We start from the raw sequence: 24563 nt of genomic DNA, 5'->3' as shown, positions 1-24563 counted from the left end.
GGAGGTAGAATAGGAACAGAGACCAGAATAGGCAGTGAGCTATGCAAAGAGGGAGGAGAAGAGCATTCCAGAGGGAATATATAGCATGTTTGATGTTTAAGTGCCGAAGACAAAAAACGTACCAGATGGTTTGAAGAACAAGATGGCCAGTGTGACTGGTGACAATGAGCAAAACATAATCTGGTACAAGGTGAGGTAGGAGACTTAGGGATCAGGTCGGAAAGGGAGACAGTTGATCAAAATTTTGTCTACTAAGTCCAGTGTCTGGGCTTCCTCAGGGACAGTTTCTGTTAATTCCTTGTTTTCCTATGAATGAGCTATCCTTTTTTAAATTTTAATTCCAGTTGGTTAACATACAGTGTTATATTAGTTCAGGTGTGCAATACGGTGATTCAACACCTCCATATGTTACTCAGGGCTCATCATGACAGGTGTACTCTTGATCCCATTGGGTTGTACTTTCTCATTTCTTTGTGCACCTGGTAAATTTTTTGTTGATAACTAGATATCTTGAATATTATAGTGTGGTAACTAGAAATCGGATCCTCTCCCCTCCCCAGAATTTGTTGTTGTTGCTTGTTGTGCACTAGTTCCTCGTTTAGTGACTTTTCTAAAGTGCTTTTGTCAGGATTGTGTTTTTTGTATTGAGTGCCCATGAAGTCTCTGTTCCATAAGCTTAGTGGTCAGCTGATAATTTGACAGAGATTTCCTTGAACATCTGAAACCCAAAGAAAAAAAAATTACCCCAGGCTTTTCGGGCTGGCTCTATATTGAGGACTCCTTCAAGGCTCAGCCAGGCCATTTATAGTTCTACCCTAGCCTTCGCTTCCTGCCTGCACGGAGCCCAGGAGTCTGGCAGAAGTGAAAGCTGAAGTGCTCCTTAGGTCTTTTCAAGATTCCCCTGAATAGAGAGGAGCTTTTCAAAGTCGTTATCCTTCCCCAGCCTCTTCCTTCCCAGGTTTGTCAGTCTGTCTACGGCTTGCCTCATCTGTCATCCTTGTGGCCCCAGGGAGCTGCAATGAGTGTATTTGCATTAAAACACTTTTGATAGTGGGTAGGCCACTTCAGCCCAGCCCTCAGGTAGCTACTAGACAGGACAGAGCACACCGCCAACAGTTTTTCAATTCAAGATCCATATTGTGCAATCTGGGACCAGCAAGCTTCCCCAGGAACTTGGATGGCTCTATCTTCACAGCAGCCACCAAACTGGACAATGGGCAATGGTAGGCAGGGAAATTAAATACCACAATGCTCTCTGTCCAAAATTCAGCAGCTTTTTTTTTTCATTAAGCACTTCCTTGGCTGTAAGGTGTTTTTTTATTATTATTATTAGATTCCAGAACTCAAAAAAGTTGATCTAACAGTTCTAGCCATCACTTGAGGAGAGGGACGGAGTTTTGGAGTTCCCTACTTTACTCTTCTCAGTGACATATCTTCTCCACTTCAGAGGTCATCCTTACTACTGTGTGGAGTAAAAGTGTCACTCTAATGTAAGCTCCAAGAGAACAAGGACTTTTTGATGATCAATATATCTAACATCAAGAATCATGCATAGCATAAAGTCACTGCTCAGTAAACACTGAACGAGAGAGCAAATGAATGAGGGAGTGAATATAGAAGAATATAGAGGAACAAAAATAGAAACAAGGGGACAAGACTTACAGGAGAAATGCACATAGACCTGACTGAGACTTCAATAAACAAACACCACAATTTGCTAATATCATTTGTTTCCTACAAGAAAAGAGAAAATAACTAGTTGCTAGTGAACATTAGCCAGAGGAGTTTCAGGACTTTCGATCAGTGGTTATCAACCAAGGGCAATTCCATGCCCCACCCGCCATGCCCCACCCCCCATCCCCCAGGAAACATTTGCCAATGTCTGTGGACACTTTTGATTGTCAGAGCCAGGGGGAGAAGGGTTTTACCAGTATCTCATGAGTAGAGGCCAGGGATGCCGTTAAACATTCTAGTAAACAGGACAGCCCCTCACAACAAAGATTAGGAAAGGCTCTTGGAAGACGTAGTGAAAATATGTCTTTTTTTTTTTTTAAAGATTTTATTTATTTATTTGACAGAGATAGAGACAGCCAGCGAGAGAGGGAACACAAGCAGGGGGAGTGGGAGAGGAAGAAGCAGGCTCATAGCAGAGGAGCCTGATGTGGGGCTCGATCCCGTAACGCCGGGATCACGCCCTGAGCCGAAGGCAGATGCTTAACCGCTGTGCCACCCAGGTGCCCCGAAAATATGTCTTTTTAAATCCTCTTACAAGTGTCAAGTCGATAAATAGCAATGTACTTTATCATCTTTATTAACTAAGTAAATTAAAAACATCTCATAATCCAAAATTTATTTGATGTGTAACTTTAGACATAAATTAAAAGCCTAATGAAAATTGTATTTAAAGTATGATTTTTAGATTGATCTTTAAATATGGTTGTAGTCCAGTATTTGGGAAATTTTAATTACTGAAATAAAGTAACAAAGTCATATTCTGAAGTTCTAATTCAGAAAGATAACAGAAATAGCTAGAAAACAATGTAACCGTTGTCCTAATGCCTACTCTTACCTGTAGGCTACATGTAGAATGAGAGTAACCAAAGGAAATGATTATTTCCACAAATGAATTAAATACAATATACTAAGTAATCCCAAATGAAGGAGTGTAAAACTTTGGAATGATGTTAAAGTGAGTCAGATGTGAGAGCTGTGATACAACTATAAATGCTAAGTATTAACAGAGACAGTGAGGAAATGGAGGGAAAATATTTAGTAAGTGCAAAGCATGTTAATATTCAGTATATTTTCTGAGTCATATTTACTATTTATATCTTATCTAGTTCAAGATTTATTTTTGTTAACCATGCTTACCACTCTGAGCTATGTCAAAGACCCATGAAACCATGACTTTATAAAGTTACTCCTATTGAATGGGACAGGCAGTTCATATTTTAGACTTTCTTTAGATAGACAAAGGAAGCCTAGTACCTTAAAATAATCAGTTATGGCAGACTTGCAGAACTCTAAGGCCAGAGAAGGGGTGGTGTCCCAAGCATCCCGACACCTCTTAGAAGTACACTCTTGGATGATGGCCACGTGAATGAAACTTGACCCTTGAAAGGCTGAAGTGATGAGAGGCAAAGGAAAGGATTTTGGAAAACTGGCCAAGAACATGACAACCTCTGAGATCAAAGAAATGTTCTAGGCGATATGTGCCTGAGAGTGTTAATGGATTCTTCACTGCTTCTTCTGCCTTCTACTTTTGTTTGCCAGAATTTCACTTTGTCCTTCTTCAATAGAGCAGACCGTGCACCCTTTTTTGAAATCGTAAGCCCTGGTTAATCTTGATTAAGTTGAAGGGAACCCTTATCTAATACTGACAAAAAAAGATTTTCTTAGGTTTAAGCTGATACTTAAAAGTGGTGGTCTCCCTTCTGAGAGCATAAAATAGCTATGGTTATTGAGCACCTGCTGTGTCCTGAATACGGGACTATTACTTTAAGGACACTAGCTCACGGGTGCTTTAGCAAAGCTCAGTGAAGTTGGTCTTATTTATCTCTATTTTCAAAAATGAAAATAGACACTCGGAGAGTGTCAGTAACTTGCCTGGAATCACACAGAATTCATATTCATGTCTGTCTGACTTCATTGGCCATTTCTAATTTCAACATTGAGTTTTTGAGAGCTTCTTATCCTACATGTTAATTACTTATTACTTACACTTCAGTGTTTTTTTCACTTTTTTAAAAATTTATCATTGACACACAATGTTACATTAGTTTCAGGTGACCAACATGGTGACTAGATTAGTCTATACATTATGCTGTGCTCACCACAAGTATAACGACTGCCTGTCACCATAGAGCACTGTTGCAATATCATTGACTATATTCCCTACGCTGTGCCTTTTATCTCCATAACTCTTACTCATTCCATAACAGGAAGCCTGTATCCACCACTCCCCTTTGCCCATTTTGCCCATCCCCTGACTCTCTCCCCCTGGCAACCATTAGTTTGTTCTCTGCTATATTTTAATATTTTATTTAAAAGACTTGATTGTATCTATAAATGCTGAAATTTGATTGATTTATATTGATTGATTTATATCTCATTTGTAGAAGATACTGTGCTGGGTGCTGAAGATAATACGCAGTGTGAATTATGTCCCTTCCCTCAAATAGTTTTTAGCCTAGCTGCTTACAGAGCACCTATAGATTTCAGAACTTGGGGAAAATGTGGGGGAAGTGCAGTTAACCACGTGTCATCTTAATATATGCATCCCTTTTCGCTGCTTGGCAGTTCATGAATTCACTCACTATAAGTTTCCTAATTAAAAGTGGCTTGACCAGGGGTGCCTGGGTGGCACAGCGGTTAAGCCTCTGCCTTCGGCTCAGGGCGTGATCCCGGCGTTACGGGATCGAGCCCCACATCAGGCTCCTCTGCTATGAGCCTGCTTCTTCCTCTCCCACTCCCCCTGCTTGTGTTCCCTCTCCCGCTGGCTGTCTCTATCTCTGTCGAATAAATAAATAAAATCTTAAAAAAAAAAAAAAAGTGGCTTGTCCAGACTAGGGTATTCCTGTCCTTAGCAGATCTAATACATGTTTGTAGAAGATGAAAATAATAATACGAACACCTCTATTTCTGACTACCTTAAACTGCTTGTTCAAATGTTGCTGCAGTAGCTTAACAGGGGAAAGAAAAAGGGGGTTTGCAGTAAGAATATAGCGATTTTGCTTTGAGATGTAGTGTTTAGAAAGATGTAATATGTACTTACATTTCTGTAAAGCATTTAAATATGTCTACTATTTATTAACTCAGTTTTCTCTCAGTTTTTTTTCAGATGTCAACAATTTTATTATAGAAAAGTTAGAAAAAACAGAAAAGACAGACTTTTTATTATTTGTTAAAAGCCTATAATTAGTAAAAGAAAATTAAGCAGCAGAGAGGGAAGGTAGAAAAAGATGGTCATTCATAAAAGAAAAAGAGACTCAACCAAAGATAGAAGCAGAGAGAGAAACTTGAAGAAAGTTGGTGTGTGGGCCCTCATTCTAAGTGCTCCTTGGAACTTGAGTCGGTGGCTATCACGTCATTAGGAATGTCGACTTGTATTGTGAATCTAATCTGGTTTTGAATTTTTTCAGTTTCTAGAAGCAAAAGACCTTTAAGTTGGTAAAGAATCGTAAACTGGAAGATCCTTCTATGTCCAGTTTTCTTTGGATCTCACAAAATTTTCTGCATTTGCTCTAGGCATAATTGTTAAACATAGAATTTTAGAGCTAGATGATATTTCAGAGACAGTCTTAGTTCCTGCGCACCACAAGCAGTTACTGAAACTCAGGAAGTTCGGTGACTTTCCTGAGGTTACCCAGCTGGTTTGTGTAAGCCGGCCACTTATCTTTGTAACAGATTGGATTCTAATATGCAGGATGAAGTTGTTTCAGGAAGGACGTAATCTATTGACATTCTGAGACCATTATAATTTGTTCTTAAACTTAGTTCTGTGATCTGCCTTGTTCTGTTTTTGTCTTGTTTTTGTAACATATTCAAAGTTTTAGTTTTTCAACATTATCAATAGAAAGTTAACTGGATATATACTGAAAACTTCTAGTTTGTTTTTATACAGGATTAAAAAGCATTTTGTTGTTGGTTACAGTCACTAAGTCTTTCTGACATTTGTGAACGAAGTTGAAGCAAAAATAGGAAACCTTTCTATTTTCAGTTTTAATCCTCTCAAGTTTACCTAATAACTCAGTGGCTATAGTAATTGAAAAGAAACATTTTTAAAATTTTTTTTAGGTGTAATCCCTTTCCATGGATTTTCAATGTATGGTAAGTTGGACTTTAAAATATTCACTGTTTTTATCACACTTTAGAGAATTAAACATGAAGATCACACTTTATGCCACATCACCCACCCACTTAACAAGTTGTGAACATTTTTAAACATTGAATTTAGTATTTGTTTATATCTACAATTAATTTTTTTTTTAATAGTGTCCTCACAATTTCTCAGATGATGATTGCTTGACAAACTAAAATTAGAACATACTGTGAAAGTGCCCCTGTGTTGACCAGGTTCTAATGTGATGGAAACTAGAGATACATGTTAATATTTAGTTCTCACAGGTGGAAAATAAGGTTGCTTAAATTCCCGAACTAATTCTCCTAAGTCTTTTAAGCAAATAATAGGTCAGAAAGAATGTGAAGGGAGGGCCAACACTGAGTTTGAGTCTATGCTTTCTTCAGACTGCTGGCATACACAGCGGGTTTCACTGAAGGCTCGCGTGTCCCGAGGTACCGTGTGGAAAGCGCACGTGCAGGCATGAGAACCCTGAATGCCTTTCTGGCCTCAGGTGTCATTGAATGAGGAATGCAAGAAGCTTAATGAAGATTAGCAAGAGGAAGAATGCTCTACACCTTAATGCAATTTAATTTTTGAATTGTCACACATTACATATAAACATGTTGAAGAGTGTTGTCACCCCAACTGCCATCTCCCCACCTTTACACTAAACAGAAATGCTTTAATGTTTTACTCTTATAAAAAGAACCAGTGACACATTAACACTTTTCTTTGTAAAAGCCCCTCTGTGTTCAACATCAGACAATAATGGTGAATGGCATAGCATAAGACTTAAAACTAGCAGACAACAAAAAGGGTTCAGGAACTTTGCATTATGCTACCCTTGATGGTGTTGATCACAGGCTTGAATTACAGGGCACTCTGCTGTATTCTCTTGAGCAATCAAAATTTCATAACATAATACATAACATTATAATGACCTTTCAGCACATTTCTCTTTTATAAATATGTGAGGAGTTTAAAATAGAAAACCCCAAAAAGGTTAAGAATATAAATTTTTACATCTAATAATAAAAATGTTAGCCTGTTATCTGTCTGTTTCATTTCCAACTGCAAGAATTTTTCAAGTAAATAGTTTTTAAAAAGTGAACTCGAGTGATTTGGAGGATATTAATGATGTCATGAAAGTTTAAATCTAGTGACTCTTAGGGAAAAAGTACATCATTGACTCCAACTCTGCTGATTCACATGTCTGGTCACATAAATAGGCTGTTTAATGTTCGCTAAGGAAGTAGATGATGCAAAATGTTTTATACAGTTTCTTTATACTATTTTAGAAATGTATATTAAGCATCCACAAACACTTAGCAGCAATCACTTATTCAGCACCAGTGTGCTAGAGTAATCACAAAGCATCCCCAAGGAGCTCCACGTAGTACTTTGCTACTGTGTTTCTTCAGAATTATAATACTTCTCTCATTTAAAAACTGATTCAAAACTTTTTATTTTTAAACTGGCCTTCCCCTCTCCCATCTCTGCAGAATAATGAAATTATTGTAGGTACGGATTTCACAAAGGAATTCCTATGGTACCAAATTTAATTGACTTAAAAGATAATGAGCTAATTCATTTTTATGGAAGAACCAAATAGGGAAATGTGCTTTAAACAGAAAGTAAACTCATGTAGATTTCTTACATATCATATAAAGGACTAAAGCTTTTCCATTTTATAGCTGTATAAGGGAATTCAACACAAACAGTAGTGGTATCTTGAATAATAGCTGATTGTGAAGGTTTTTGTATTATGCATGTTTGTAAAAAAGTGCTGATTTTAAAATTGTCTCTTTTATTCTTTCACCTGAAATGATAATTAATGAGTACTGAACCCATAAATCTTTAGACTTAGATTATGGATTTTACATATCAATAACTTTAAAAGTTAAAGGAAAAAATATGCCGAAAAAGGTAAATAAATTTCAAAGCTTCACTTCGAATTTATAATAATGCCATGTATTTATGCCACATTGCTTTTTTAGGTTGTTGCAATTAGAATATGAATTATTCTTAGTAAATATATAGAATACCTTAATTTGGGCTATTTTAATAAATAGCAATTTATTTTGGTAGTAAAATAAGTTTTTAAAATTAGTTTTAAAATGGAAAGATATGCCTGTCAGTTTTTAAATGTGTATATATATAATGTAATTTTTTTCTCTACATATAAAAGCAGTTTATTTTTGTGGGCATTTATTTAGTCCCCTAAAATTGATTTGTCTCTCTTTTCCCCTTCAGAAAAAATGAAATCTCTCCCTTGCAATGCTAGTTTTTGATGATTTACTCATCTGTGATACTGTGCACTGCCATTTATTCCAGATAATTGAATTTTTATATTTGTAAGAGTTTAAAATTTTTTAATCATTTTTCTTTTCACTTCGTCAAAAAGAAGTGAGTCGAGTTGGCTGATTGCTTTCCCTGATAACTTAATGCCTACTGCCCTCAGGGGCAGAACTGATGGGCTGTAGATAGAGCCTGAGAATTTCTAACTTGTCCATTCCATGTCATAGCTAAAATTACTCAGTAACTCATTGTGTTTTAAATTAATATTTAGGTAGTGCAGTTTTATGTACCTGCATTATAAGTGTGTTTATGATGTGTAAAATTCTCAAGGTTTGAAAGATGAAAAGCATGACCACGTCAGTCCAGAATAATTGTGTTGTGACATCAGCATCTGAAATTCGGACTTTCTGACATTCAGTTGTGGGGTGTCTGATTGAGTTGATCCACCTGTGCTTAATTGCCAAGAATTGGGTGCAGAGGAAAACTTAATTCAACATTCATTAGGGAAATAAATCCTCTGCCCGAGAGTTGTTTTATTGTAAGTCTATAAAAACTGACTTCTTGCATGTTGAGATACGCCAGTCTCAAGGACCGATAGTCTGAACTGTTAATCAGAATTTTTATTTTCAAATTGAATTAGTTGAAGACCATGATTCTAAATGCTAGACATAAATCATCTTATATTTTACTTACCTGACTTCCAAAATAAAAAACTTGGAAAAACCTTCTGGATCCTTTGTGGAACAAAGTGAAAATGAAGTACCTCCATCTCACTTTCTTACTATTTCAATTTTAAAAAGAGAGACTTGGGGCGCCTGGGTGGCTCAGTCCTTGAGCCTCTGCCTTCGGCTCAGGGCGTGATCCCGGCGGCGTTCCGGGATCAGGATCGAGTCCCACGTCTGGCTCCTCCGGTGGGAGCCTGCTTCTTCCTCTCCCACTCCCCCTGCTGTGTTCCCTCTCTCTCTGGCTGTCTCTCTGTCACATAAATAAATAAAATCTTTAAAAAGAAAAAAAAAAGAAAGATAAAAAGAGAGACTTGACTTTACGTAGTTTTTTAAGGTTACTTTGAATTTTTAATATTCCTCTATATGTAATCCCATTGTGTCATTCTGTTAAATTTGGATTATGGTAGTTTTTATTCCTTTCTTTATAATTTTTAATGACTGAGCTTTTTACATGTGTATATATTTCCTTTTCAACATGAAAAAATATATATGATTTTAAACTTGTTTTTGAATGAATATTACTATAAGATATTGATTTATTCTTTCATGTTTCATTAATTTATTTTCTAAAATTTTAATAGTTCTGCAATGTTATCGATAATTTCCTTATTCTTTCAGTTGCACCACTTTGTTTTCTCTACCATGAACCTTCCAAATTGTATCAGATATTCCGTGAGATGTATGTGCGTTTTTTCTTCAGACTCCATTCCATCTCTTCTCATCCTTCTGTAAGTTCATAAAAATGGGGTGAAATTAGACTCTAATCTGTTTTCTTTCCTTAAGAAGAAGTCTCCTACTCAGTTAAATTATAAAGCAACAAATTTTAATTTGTGATGTCAAGCAGCATATTTCTACAGAATAAATGAAAGAGAAGAAAAATTGATATTTAAATATTTTGGTGATAATTAGGGAGGAAAAGGGCCTTTATCAATTGCACTTACATTATCTTTTATATGTTAACAGAAAAGACATAAAAATGTATTATTCACTTTCACAAGGATGCCTACCCTCTTCGAACACTGATGTCCTCATCTAGGAGATGAGGTTAATATGTTTCTGTAGGGCTGCAGAGTGCCAGGGTAGCACTTGGCTCATGGCAGGTGTTCAGTAAATAAATGGCTGCTGTTTTTATTATTGTTGTTGTGATTATCATCATAATTCTTCTTTATTAATGAAAATAAAACATTTGCCACTTATTTTTCAATTTCATATTTGACTATCAGTTACTGCACTAAGTATTTTCTTTGTGTAGATAGTTCTGTTGACCTCGATATGGAAGTCCAAGAGGATTCTGTTGGGAGTTGGACATTTTTTTCTGATTTATGTTAGCTGGTCCTTTATCACATCTTTTTTCCACCCATGAGCCTGAGTAAAAAACGATATTTACTTCACTTGAGTTATACTTTTCTCACCTTTGGGCCTGCTGTGGTCTACTTGTGGGTAACTCAACTGACTCTCCAGAAGAAACACTGAATCGGAATCTGTCAGGGCTACGGGATTTCCCTGAAGAGCAGACTCAGTCACTGCTATTAAACTGAAGCGCTTTTCTGTATCCCCGGCAGCTGAACCCTGCGTATTCCTAGTCCACCTCCCTGTCTCCACCTTTGCTCTCCTACACTGCTAGTAAAAGCTGACAAGCAACAGCAATCCAGGATGTCTCCAATGAGCAAATGAAGCACCACCAGTTATCTTGGGTTCCTATTCTCTGAGACAACTTGAGTTAGTGCTTATCTTACATTAATTTTTAGTGTAATCAGAAATATATAAATAATTCTGTTTTCTAATAACCTCATTTTTAGCCTCAGATTTCTTACTCTCATATTCTGTACCATTTTATGCCCAGTATACAGCCACAGTGCTTTCGTTGTGCAGAGCACTGAAGCTTGACATGGAGCAACCCTGGATATTCCTTCTCTGTCTCCATGCTGACCCTGAGGTGTCCTTTTTCAGTGAATTGGTTGGGCCAGCCCTGCCTCTTGCCCTTTCTTTATTCGGTGGAATAGACGTACAGGCGGTCACCTCCTTTTCTGGCTTGTAGCCAGACTGAACTACTTGGAACCCTGCCAGCCTTTTTTTTCCTTAGAAACTCACAAAGAGGATTAAAATTTCCTCACAAAGATCAACCCCAAGGAATGCTGAGCTACAAGAAAGACTTTATTCACAGTTGTCAAGTAATAAACGCACTTGAAAAACCATCTGCTTAAAATGGTTACTTCTCGTCCTTTACAAATAATGCCCTTATAAAAAGTAGATTTCAATAAATATATATATATATCTTTATACTAAGATAATCAAACATTCTTGTTTGATAACTTCCTGATGCAAATTTCAAACAGGCAGTAGTCAGTCTTCCCTGGGGATGAATTTCAAAGAAAGAGTGAGAAAAGCAGGAAATATTTTCCTGGATGGGTGAGGCAGCTGGAAGGGAAGGTTCATATGGAGGGAGAGAGTAAAGGGTGTGGCTGTAGTACCAGAGAAATACCTGGAAACTGGAATACATCCAGAAAAAACTAGTTTGCTGGACATAGTGATAATACAGGGCTTACAAAGTAGTAGGTTTTCTATAAAATGACGTTTTCCTTGGACTCTCTGAATGTTATACACCAGGTTATATGGGGATCCTATTGTGTTAAAAAGGAGGCTCCTTAGCATACAAATAGTAGGTATCCATAAATAGGGGGAAAAATGTATCTTTAAACAAAGTATTAGAGATCATTAGAGCATTTCCTGTTTTTTTACTATTAGATAATATAAAAATATTTATGTTGATAATCTCTTCACTTCCATTTGAATAATTTATTCCCAGAGTTGATTTTTAAATACTAAAATATGTACTTCTCTTGTGTTTTGTTATTATATCCAGGGTATTGTGTCCCTCTGTTTGCTGTTTGAAACTCTTCTTCAAACCTATCTCCCCCAGCTTTTCTATCATCTACGAGAAATTGGGGCTCAACCGTGAGTACCTTTCTCTCCTAACTGAAGAATAGATTGTTTGACATCAGAAACTTCTATTACATCATTGTAAAGCACCTTTAAAGATACAATAATTCTACAGAGAAATTAGCAATTTCTCCAATAAAACAATAATTATCAAGTAATAGAGTGTACCTCTACATTGTGCCAGAAATTCTTGGAAGAATTTCCAAAATCGTAGTAAATTCTTATTTGCTGGTATTTTTGTGCCTGGTATAAGAATCAACCAAATGAACTAATTTAATTTCTATTCATAAGGAAAGGAGTTGGCCAAAATTGAGGCAAAAATTTGTGAACATAAATACTATGTAAGAAATATGATAATACTAAAATTAAGTTGGTTTAGGCTAAATTTATCAGAGAACAACTTAATAAAAGCTGTATAGTTTTAGGTTTGCTGTCTTTTGATAAAGGAAACTAGATCAATTACCTAGTAATGATTGTACACTGTGATTATTTTTTTTCCAAAAGTTTGAATATTTGTTCATTTATCTCAATATGAATTATCAGTGAATATGTAGGGTTCCTCTGAGCTTCAACATTATTGGTTCTCTTCTTTTTTTTTAAAATAACAATGTCTAAGCCAACAGAAGTTTCTAAATGATTTATTAATGTTTTGGCACTGTCTTCCCCTTTGTGAAACCAGTTTCCCCTATTGGCAGAGCATATTTGAAAGGAGCGTTAACTCTTTGAGAACACAAAAGTAGTAAATGGGAAATACGGTAGTTTAGTATTGTCTTCTCCACACTTGAATTCACATCAGGTGAATGGATGGATGGATGGATGGATGGATGGATGGATGGATGGATGGGTGGGTTTAAGAGACAGACCAAGATTTAAATTCTATCTACTAAACTGTATAATCCTGATGAAGTTATTTAATTCATCTAAGTCTCATTTTCTTTCTTTAAATCAAGATAATTCAACTTCCTCATCTTTAAAATCAAGAGAATTCTTACCTCATGAAGTTGTTTCAGTAGTGAAGGGTTTTTTACATATATATATATATACACACACACACACTTTCTCTAAAGCACCATTGAATTTCGGACATCTTAAATCTTAGAAATACCTTTTATAAAACAATACCTCAAATCATCCATTGATAATACTGAGATTATACTCTTTCCTTTGTAGCCATTAAAAAACAAGATTCCGGGGCGCCTGGGTAGCGCAGTCATTAAGCGTCTGCCTTCGGCTCAGGGCGTGATCCCGGCGTTATGGGATCGAGTCCCACATCAGGCTCCTCCACTGGGAGCCTGCTTCTTCCTCTCCCACTCCCCCTGCTGTGTTCCCTCTCTCGCTGGCTGTCTATCTCTGTCACATAAATAAATAAAATCTTTTTAAAAATAAATAAATAAATAAATAAATAACAAGATTCTGTTAATGATGAAGTTATAAAACAAGAATGTGGCAGAAATATTTTATATTGTACACAAGTCTTTTTTTCTTAAACTTGTAGTAAATTAGCCTCTGTTTTACTCTTGTGCAATGAGAATTTTATGTAATGAGGCTTTACTAGGATGAAGACATTTGGTTTACTGCTAGAAACTAAAGTCCTGATTTTTTCTAGCCTATTTATACACTTTAATCATGAAAGGAACAAATTTCAATGACTTATGGCAAACATTAAAATTCTTATGCAGAAGAAAGTATAAAAATTTAATTGTCAAGCTAGAAATCAATTTTTCAAAGGCTTTTATGAATTAAAACTGATGCTGTTGAAGGTTTTTAATTAGAATTTAATTTCTTCAATAGATGATAGGACTATTCAGATTATCTATTTCCTGAATAAGCTTTAGTACTTTGTTCATTTAATCTATCATATTTATGGAACTAAAGCTATTCATAATATTCCCTATTCTTAATTAGGCTTTTAATATCTAGAGAATCACAGTGACAATACCTCTCTCATTCTTGAGATTGACATTTGTATCTTCTCTCTCTTTTTTCTTGATTGTTTGGCTAGAGCGTTATTAATTTTTCTTCTTTGAAAGAACCATGTTTTGGTTTCTTTGATTTTTTCTATTGTTCTTCTGTCTTCAATTTCATTATTTATGTTCTTATATTTATTATTTCCTTCCTTATGCTTGCCTTAGGTTTATTTTGCTCTTGTCTTCTTGTTTAAGGTGAAAGAGGATTAGTTTGAAGCCGTTCTTCTTTTCTAACATAAGCAATATTATTATAAATTGCCTTCAAAGTACCACATTACCTCCACACAACAAATTTTGATATGTTGTGTTTTCATTTTAATTCTATTCACAATGTTTTTTTCCTTTCTTTTTCTTTCTTTCTTTCTCTCTTCCTTCCTTTCTTCCTTTTTTTCCTTTCTTTCTTTTCTTTCTTTTGAGAAAGAGAGAAAGAGAGCATGTATGAGAGGGGGAATGGGGGATGGGCAGAGGGAGAGAGAGCATCTCAAGCAGACTCCCCCCCTCAGCACGGAGCCTGACAGAGGGCTCCATCTCACAACCCTAAAATCATGACCTAAGCCAAAACCAACAGTCAGGCACTTAACTGACTGAGCCACCCAGGCGCCCTTGAAATGTTTCTTAATTTCTCTTGTGACTTTCTCTTTGACCATAGGTTATATAGAAGTGTGTTGTTTAATTTCTAAATATTTGGAAAGTTATGATACCTTTCTGTTATTGATTTCTATTTTAATTATGTTGCAATTAGACAACATGCTTTGTAAGATTTCAGTTTTTTTAAATGTGCTGAAGTTTGTTATATGGCCGAGAATATATCTGTCTGGGTGAATATTCCAAGTACACTTGAAAATAATTCATATTCTACCAGTGTTCAGCAGAATGTTCTGCCAATGGCTACAAAGTCAAGTTTTTGTTCAGGCGTTCTATAAACTTAATTTTCTGTCTACTTTTTCTATTAATTTTTGAGAAAGAAATGTTAGTCTCCAGTTATAATTGTGAATATGTCTATTTCTTCCTTCATCGCTATATATATTTTTACTTCATGCAATAGAAGCTCTGTTTTTGGAAGAACTGATCCCTTTATCATTATTTAATGTCTTTATTCCTTGTACTAAATCTATTGTATTTGATATAGCCATCCCAGCTTTCTTTCAATTACAATTGGTATGGTATAGTCTTTCTGTCCTTTTACTTTTAGTGTATTGATTATCAATTTCTTTATTTTCTAAGTGGCTTTCTTGTCAAAAGTGTGGTTGGTCTTCCAGTGCAGCAATTTGTCTTTTTAACTGGTGTGTTTATTCTGTTTACATTTATAATTGATTTATTGAATTAAAATAATAACAATTGATATCATCTACTATCTTGGTAGACATTTTCTATCTGTCTTTTTTTTTTTTTTTAAGATTTTACTTATTTACTTGACACAGAGAGAGAAAAGGAACAGCAGGAAGAGGGAGAGGGAGAAGCAGGCTCCCCGCTGAGTGGAGGGCCCAATGCGGGACTCCATCCCAGGACCTTGAGATCATGACCTGAGCTAAGGGCAGCCACTTAACCAACTGAACCATCCAGGCACCCCTACTTGTCTTTTTTTATTCTTTTTTTCCTCTTTTCCTGCCTGCTTTTGAATTGAATATTTTTTATTCCATTTTATCTCTACTGTTGGATTATTATTTATACCTTTCTTAAAATGTTTTTTTGGTAGATGCCTGTCTTAGTTCAGTCTGCTATAACAAATTACCATGAGTTGTATGGCTTATAAACAACAGAAACATTTCCCAGAGTTCTGAAAGCTGAAAGTCTAAGATCAAGGTGATAGTGTGGTTGAGTTCTAGTGAGGACCCTCTTCTAGGCTGCAGACTGCCAACTTCTTATTGTATTCTCACATGGTGGAGAGCAGAGAAGAGAAACTAACTCTCTCATGATTCTTATGAAGGCACTAATCCCAACCCTGAAGGCTTCACCCACATAACTTTATCTTATTCCAATTACCACCCTAAGACCCTCCCTCTTTCCTAATACCATGACATTGGGGGGTAGAGTTTCAACATATGAATGGTGGAGGGGGGGGACGACAGAAACATTCAGTCCATAACAATGTCCTGGGGTTTACGGTATACATTTTTTAATTAATCACATTCTACCTTCAAATAAACTCCAGGCCTGGATGGCTTTGCTGGTAAATTCTGCCAAACATTTCGGGAAAAAAATGTTTTTTCTCTTTGTCTTTAGTTCTCAGCAGTTTGATTAGGATGTATCTGGGCATGGATATCTGTTGTGTTTATCCTGTTTGGAGTTTGCCGAGCTTCTTAAATCTGTAAGCTTATGTCTTTTGCCAAATTATGGACATTTTCAACCATTATTTCTTCAAATATTTTTTTCTGCACTATACTTATTCTCCTTTTCTTCTAGGATTCCAGTGATAAAAATGTTGAAACTTTTGGTCTCATCCCAGAGGTCCCTGAAACTCCATTTTATTTTCAATCCTTTTTACTCTATGGTTCTAATTAGACACTTTCTGTTGCTCTGTATTCAAATTCACTGGCTCTTTTCTCTGTTATTACCATTTTGCTATTGGATCTATCCAACGAGGGTTGTTTTGTGTTTTGTTTTTGTTACTGTATTTTTCAGTTTTAAAGTTTCCATTTGGTTCTTAACAAAACTCCTAGAACTGTGCTTTAATAAGGGTAAATTTTACTATCCATAAATTATACCTCAATAAACTTTATTTCTAAGAAACTAATTCTGCCCTATATATGGAGAGGGGCACAATGTGTGGTGCTGTTTTTCTAAGAAGACACTAAGAGATCCAGTAAAATGAAACTCGATGACATTAATAATTTAGACTTAAGAGGCAAATGATCTTTTTTTTTTTAAATATTTTATTTATTTATTTGACAGACAGAGAGACAGCCAGCGAGAGAGGGAACACAAGCAGGGGGAGTGGGAGAGGAAGAAGCAGGCTCCCAGCAGAGGAACCTGATGCGGGGGCTCGATCCCAGAACGCCAGGATCACACCCTGAGCCGAAGGCAGACGCTTAATGACTGAGCCACCCAGGCGCCCCCTCAAATGATCTTTTTTAATTTAAAATATCCGGTGGCCAAAACTTTGTTCAGCATTTATAAACAGATATTCTAAAACCAACCAAAAAGTTTGATTTGTCAGTACCATTCCCTACGTGTATGTCATTATATTAGAATAATAGTTATCTAGTCTTGAGGAATTTCCGAAAACTTGGGGGTGTTTTTTGGTCTTAAAAGAATTAATACCATGTCAACAATGGCAATCTCTATGTCCCTTTCTCTTGCTTTAAGAAAATAGCACAGATACTTATCCACATAATATTGTAACAACTCCAGCAAAGAGCTTGCCTAGCACCTCTCAGGGGCAGTCGAGCGATGTTTGGATGCTAATAGATAGTACAAAAGTGTGAGCGACTCCTTTCTCCCTTAAGGCACCAAAGCTTCAGAGTTCATTTCCTGATTGCAGAGAGAAATTATTATTGTAACATAACCTACTTATAAATAATGGGATCTCCTATCTCTTAGGATTTTTTTTTTTTTGCAAAATTAATTGAATTCTCTGGTTGACCTTTCAGAGTTCTGATAACCTCCCCTTTAAAAAGAAGGATTTGAAATCAGAAATCTAGTTCTAAGGTCCTTTATAGCTTTAAAACTATTTTTCTTTGTCTTCAAAGACTCCTGCCTCTTGTTTTATTTTATTCATCCTATGTAGCCATTTGACTGAAAATGTAGGGATATAATTCATTGAATTGGGAAAGTATACTGCTACCAAGCACTCTTTCAAGTATTTTGAATAAAAATTCAAATAATCATGATTCAAACTGCTAGGAACTGTTGACTCTTAAGACCACCTCATTGATAGCTAATTAGTTCAGACCCTGAAAAACAGAACATAGAAGTGAGTGAGTTTTCTAAAGGCTGAACTATAACGTAGCAGATGTAATTTTTCCTCTTAATATGCCGAGACCACTAATTTGAAGACTCATGGTTTCTCACCATTGCACTTCTGCAGTTTTTAAGAGAACACGTGAGATTTAAATGCATAGGTAATTTTTAAGACTCACAAAGCGGTTACCTTAACAATAGAATTGCTTGGCTCTTCTGATATTGCCTTTTTGTAAGAAGAAAAACCAATGCTAAAATGGATTTTCTTTTCTTTTTGCTTACAGACTTCGCATATCCTTTAAATGGATGGTTCGAGCTTTCTCTGGATACTTAGCTACAGATCAACTCCTGCTTTTGTGGGATAGAATCCTAGGATACAACTCTCTGGAAATTCTTGCTGGTAATAAGTGCTTGTTTGTAAACCACATGTTTCTATAATAAAGCCCCTTTCCTTTCTAACATTCATCATCTGTAATTGCAGTTTGAGTCTATAGTTATCTGTCATTTCTAATTCATAAATATTTAATAGATTATCTGCCTTAGAAAACAAGTACTAAAGTTCTGAGATCTAGATACTCCTGTGTAACTTCTCAACACTAGTGTATTCCTAGTCTTTCTTCTTTGCTCCCAGGAAAGTCCATTTCTCCTCCCTCATTTCTAGTTTACCCAGGGCTTACTACGTCTCAGCACCTGTGAGGTCTGTGCGGCGGGGTGTAGGTATACCTCAGTTCTATTCCTGGCTCCCCTGAATAGCTCAGCATCTGTTCTGTGTCTCTTCCCAACCACTGCCTAAAATCCAGCTGACACGGAGTCTCCCTACAGAGTTGAAATCTCAGCTCTTCTGGATTTCAGCTTCTACCAAATTCAAAACCTTTTCTTTTTTGCTAACAGTCTCTGACTCCTGGTGCTTTAGTTTCCCCTTTTAGGTATTAAGCCAAAAAATATTTCATCTTTTTTTTTTTTCCAGGAAGCCACAGATTTATCTCTTATTTATAATTAAGCAGTTCTTACAATAGACATACACACAAGACAACTGTATGATAATACATAGAGCACAGATTTCTTATTAATTATATTATTTTGCTTCTCTTATACAAAATAGTCTCAGTTATTTTTACCATTGGGATTATCAGATTCAAATAAATAGCACAAGGTTTTCACAACAATGGATAGAGAGCAGAAAAGTTGGCAGAGTGCTGGGTCCAACCTTCTCCAGTTGTGTAATATTGAATAAATTATTTAAGCTGCCTGAGTCTTCATTTCCTTACCTTATATTGATAGCATTGTAAAGATACCTCTCTGCGTTTGTGGAAATAATGTTTAATTGAAGAAGACCATTTTCTTGTAGAAGATTCTTTAGGTACCATATTAACATATTCTTGAATGCTGAGAGGTCTAGAGTATTTGTATGGCTTTTCAAAAAGGAAAATTACAGTAATAATGAAGTGCCATGAAGATAAAACATTCCCCTTGGTGTAATCAGAGATGCCACTTACGTCGTTACCAACTCCTAGTATCCTACCTCACCTGGGTTTTAAGCCCACACAGATTTGACTTAGGAAAGAAGGGTCTGCCCTCATTTCTCTTGGCTGAATGGCAGTGAAACATGGAATCTAGAGGGAGAGGAATCCTAGAGTTCATCAGGTATGACTTCCTTTAGACGTTTCTGACAGGCACTTCTCACGCTCTGCTTGAGCTTCAGCGTTGGAGTCCTTGTCTGACAACATAGCCCATTTCACTTCTGGGCAATACACCTTATTAGAATGGACTCCTGTTAAACCACGGTCATCATCATGTTGTTTCTACTCTTGCCTTTCCCCAGAGCTTCTGCTTTCCAGGCTAAGAAGCCTTGTTTTCTGCTACCATTTCTTAGGCAACAGGATTTTAGACTTTTCAGCAAATAAACCTCTTCTAGGTATGTCATAAATTTTGAAGAGTGTTGTGTATCGTTTTTTATATCATTTAAAAAAGATATTAGAGCATGTTAAAGAAGGGGGTTCACTATAAGAAAGTACTTCCTAATAATTAGGATTTTTCAAAACCAGAATGGGCTTTTAACTGTCACCGAAAGGTTAAGAGGTTTCCTACTGTGAAAGAAATGTTGAATTGGAAGACCTTCAAGACCTCTTCCAATTTAAATTTTCTTATTCTGTGACTTATCACCCCTCAGCAAACTGAAGTGAGACAGAAATAACTGAATGTTGCATGATGTATTTGCTCGAAACTAGGCACTCTGCTGTGAGCTCAATACATTAATAAAAATGTTAGTGCTGGATAGTAGAAATGCGGCCTGCAATGTTGATCCATTGCCTTCCCTGGGTGTTTTTTTAAATCAACAGGGAAGAATTATAGAACACTTAGAAATGGAACTAAACTGGTGGGAACTCCCCTACCATGAATCCAGATAAAAAGCCACAGAGTAGACCATTTTATGTAGGTATACCCAAATTAGTTTTTATTATTTCAGACATTTTTTTGGAATGGTTATTTTGGGACCACCTTTTTTGCTCACGTTAGTCATTACATAGTCTTTAGAAATTGTTAGTAAATATTACTGGCTTTAATTATGAATTAATTAGGGTCTTCTGAAAAACAATTTAAAGCATAAGTATCTTAATGCTTATGATAGAGTTGCTTAGAATTAAAGCGATGAGAATAGCTTAAAAGACCACAGGTAAATATTAGAGTTTCTATATTTCCTGTGATGCATGGTTGCAGTTGAAAATATCCCAAAGTGGCGATCTTTACTCCTCGGCAAACAAACGTGTTCTGCGGAAGGGCTGGGCAAATCAAACACAAAGCAGACGCAGAGGAACTTCTGTGATGTGACACCAAGATAAATAAAGGTTATGAGCACATAAGCACTTGGGATGTGGAGGTCAATTAGTGAACTGATCCTTTTTTCCCCCCTCTTATCTACCTTTGGAAAAACAATTTCCCGCCATGTAAAACTCTTTCCTGCTACATCAGAAAATTTGGCCATCCTGTCAAGCTTTCACCAGCTCTGTTAAATTATACACAAAAAAGGAAGTAGCAATCACACTCCTTAGCTTCCCGAATGACCCTATTGTCAAAATGATTCCAGATATTAGGAATCTATAAAGAAGTTGCTGGTTCACAGAAATTATTTTCTTTGATAGTCTTAAAAATTTAGAAGCTTAGTGACTTTAAAGTACTTAGGTTTTCTCCTTTTCAGTTAAAAGGTAAATTCTTTGTCCCTGATCTCTTGTATCCCTTGTTACATATTAAATAATCTCCGCTGATGTGACTTTTTACATTTTGTTTTAGCTGTGCCATCTCTTTTTTCCTCAGAGTTTTCCTAATGAGATGCAATCCTTTTTTTGCCAGACTGTTCAAAATCTGTTGTACCCTAGAAAAATGCCTGTTTCCCAGTCTGGTCTGGTTGCACTCAGTGTCTGTCTGGGGAAATTAAGAGGTCTGGATGCTGACTTCTACTCAGGCACAACCACCCACCTGTCAGAACCCAGGATCACCATAGCATCATGCTTCAGGCCATCTCTGGAAAACCATTGGGAAGGACAGCAGAGATGACAATTCATAGGAAAGCACCCAGATTTTCATGTCAGGGAAGAGTCATTACTACCTACCTTCAATCTCAGTAAAGTCATCACAGAGTGAATGCTTAGATGCTAGAACCAGGGTTAAGTTTTCACGCTACTGTTTTCTACCTGTGGGACTCTGAACGTGTCGTCCAAACTCACTGGGCCTCAGTTTCCATCTTCATATTATGGGGCTAGCAGTGATGCTAACTCATAGAGTTGGTGTGAGAATTATCACTAGCATTGTTATTATTATTCCCATAGTAAAAATGTCTTTAAATTATATATATATGCATTAGCTGTGCCATATACTTAGGAGCCAGTCTTTCAGATCATTTTGAAGATTCCTTACCATTTACTTCCTAAATTTCAAGGATTTATTGGGTGGAGAGGAAACTACCACCAGTGGTGATATAAAAGAAAAAACCAGGGAGAAGTCAGTCAAGAGTCATCCTTAGGCAGCACCATCTCCTTGTCAGGGTATCTACCTCTTACATGGGTCCTTTTGCTGTTCGTGACAATGCATTCCTTCACGTGGGGTTTTATCGCAGATTATATAATAAGATGGATTACACGTTAGCATTACTTTTTTGTCATATGCATTTGATCGATAGAAACAAAAATCCAAAGTTGCATTCTACTCTATGTACATTATTGACCTTCAAGGTGTCCTGTAATTTTTTTTCAAAGTTTCAACTTCTTTTTCCTATAGCCAATATTAATGTAAATTTCAGGATTAGTCCACAGCATCTCTCCCCACAGACCTATCCATTTATGACACTCTAAGAAAGTCAATGCTGAATGTAAAAGTATAAATATAACAAAATACTATAAAAATATTTTTTGAGTAAAGGCTTTATTGCACGTCTATCGGGACACCTTGATACATATGAAACATGTTCTGATAAATATAAAAATACAGTCTCCATATAACTTTTCAGAATCCTATTGCATTAGTAAGAAACACCCGCATCGAAATAAACCTTTATTTATCTGTATTATATTTGTTATATATTTATTTATATTTAAGCTCTTATGACTTAAGTTATAGGTAGGAAAGAAACAATTTATAAAATGGCTCTTTTAAGACCACTGAAATGTCCTTTTTCCCAAAACTGTGGGATTCGGTTTATCTAGCCATCAGGCCCTCCGTCCCCCAGAGGAGACAATTTCCATTCATCGCAAGACCTGAACTTCCAATGCATGTGTGCAGTTGTGTAAAGCGCTAGTTCTGAGCTCTGCTAGCAGGGTGTGGGCATAGCAGTCAATGTGGCAGGCCAATGGGTAGGCCAGCAGTTGAAATAGTGTGCATTCTTTTCCAGTGCTGGCAGCTGCTGTGTTTGCTTTCCGAGCAGTGAACCTGATGGAGGTGACATCACTGGCTGCAGCTGAAGTAAGGATAAGTTTCACTCAGAGGGGATGGAAATAGTTCCTGAGAGGTTGCCAGGCTCGGGCCCGTTAGTCTCAGATGCATAGGATACACATTACTCATAGCCTAATTTTTTAACTCGGGTAAAACCTGTAAGTTTCAAGCTAAGTAATAGCAAGTATGCAAAATTCCTTAATTGGTTGAAGGCAATCTTCTTGTGAAGGAATCACGAACAAGATTCTTAGAGGAAACCATTATAACCATTATGGGAAACAAGATACCCAGTAATTTTAGTAGCAACTATTGGGGCTTCAGTTGCATTTTCTTATTTTTGTTCACGTCTATGTATTCTGCTAGAACAAAGAAAAACTAGTTGAGAGAGTTAAAGAGCATGCATTCAGATGATACAGTAAATATACAAGGCCTTTGGTTATTTTTAAATATGAGTTAATTCTTTAAAGCTGGTTTCTTTTCAGTAGTCTAACTTATACCTGAAACATAGTTCAATTAAATATTACTGTATTTGTTATGTCTCATAGAAATTTAAATTTTACCCTTAAAATAGCTGCCTACATTCTTTGTTAAAAGGGAAGAGGATGTTTATGCGTCTTACAATTGAATAAACATTAGTTCCATCTCAAAATGATTTCCTGAAGCCAGATACTCCGTATACTAGAATAACGGGACCAAGATTCATAATGTACGTTTATTTATAGAAGCAAGTTGAAATGTTAGACCTCTTATAAACTCCTGCTACCTTGTATATTTGAAGAAGGCTCAAGGCAAAAGTCCAGAGTATCTTCTGCACGTTTTAGCATTTTGCACATGTTCTAACATGAAGATGTTCAGAGAAGAGAAGGGAGTTTGTAGCTTCCATGCAGATTTAGGACACACGTGAAGAACTTAGCAAGGATGTCAATGCCAGACTTACATTGCAGTGGTGTTTCTGTTGTGGCTTCCTTTGCCCATTAGAATACTGATATTAATGGTTCTTTTTGTTTTTTTGTTTCAGGCGGTTCTTGCTGACCTTTCTACTTTAAAAGTTATGCCTCTTCTTCAAATTTTTCTGTTTGCTACTGTCACCTGATCTTCTTCAAGGTCACTGACAACACATCTAGTTTTTCATTAGAAAATAATCATGAACTATGCAAAATCTGCATAAAACCAAAATGAAACTTTGCATATAAGCCAATAAAGATCATGTTCCCTCTTCAGTTAAGCCTAAGTAGTTTTTCACTTTTTGAAACAACTCCGCACACCAAATATTGCACTGCATGCTGCTGATTTTCAAGAGAGAAGCAATAGACATAACTTCTGCTAAATTGAGCATATTATATATATACTCCTGACTTGTAAAAGGCATGTAACAATATATGCAATAAGAACTAAAGAAACTGTAATAAACTTGAGGAGGTATTGTAGCCTCTGGGACAATTTTCTTATGTCAGTTTGTAAATTTCTCTCTAGGTAATGTATCATTTTGTCTTGTAAATTGCTCTTCACTCAGAGCCAGGGGTGGAGTAGAATGTGGGAAGATTTGAGGGAGGTAATGGAATTCAAATGTACTTTGGTGTTCTTAACAACTTTTCTCTCACCGGAGATCTTCTAGATCCCTTTCCACTTTATTTCTCCCTGTAAGGTCTCAGTGGGGCAGGTCAAATAGAGTTGTCTCCATCTGACAATATTTTCTTCATCACTTTCTGAAAAAAGAAAATTACAGAGTGATCCCTTCAAACTTCTCAACCTTCCACCTCTTGCTTAGAAGACTTGACACTGCCAGAGTGTGTTACTTGGGAAGTATGCAAAGAGGACACCCACGGATTCGATGAAGGGAATGAAAAATCAAAAGCATATCCACTTGTGCTGAATTTTGGTTTAACAAGATTTACTTCCAGAGCAGAGCAGCTGAGAAACTAGCAGTAGGTACGATATACATTCATTTTAGAACTGAAGACGTTATGC

The 24563-nt window shown here is 36.3% G+C and overlaps 1 protein-coding gene across 5 annotated transcripts in view; it reads left to right on the top strand.

The window, feature by feature from the left end:
* Nucleotides 1–23815, top strand: part of TBC1D19 (TBC1 domain family member 19) — a 153770-nt gene extending 129955 nt beyond the window's left edge. For 4 of the 5 annotated variants that reach the window (XM_011231146.3, XM_002924299.4, XM_034671991.1 and 1 more), the window contains 6 exons: nt 5797–5829; nt 9484–9593; nt 11729–11820; nt 17957–18072; nt 22555–22625; nt 23614–23815. In XM_011231146.3, the coding sequence (XP_011229448.1) occupies nt 5797–5829; nt 9484–9593; nt 11729–11820; nt 17957–18072; nt 22555–22625; nt 23614–23688 (497 nt within the window). In that variant the 3' untranslated portion in view covers nt 23689–23815. The remainder of the gene's footprint in view (nt 1–5796; nt 5830–9483; nt 9594–11728; nt 11821–17956; nt 18073–22554; nt 22626–23613) is intronic. The other variant, XM_011231144.3, reaches the window with a different exon arrangement.
* Nucleotides 23816–24563: the final 748 nt, after the last annotated feature.

This window comes from Ailuropoda melanoleuca, chromosome 11 (assembly GCF_002007445.2).
Source record: "Ailuropoda melanoleuca isolate Jingjing chromosome 11, ASM200744v2, whole genome shotgun sequence".
NCBI classification, from domain to species: Eukaryota; Metazoa; Chordata; class Mammalia; order Carnivora; family Ursidae; genus Ailuropoda; species Ailuropoda melanoleuca.
This window is presented reverse-complemented; position numbering and strand designations above follow the sequence as displayed.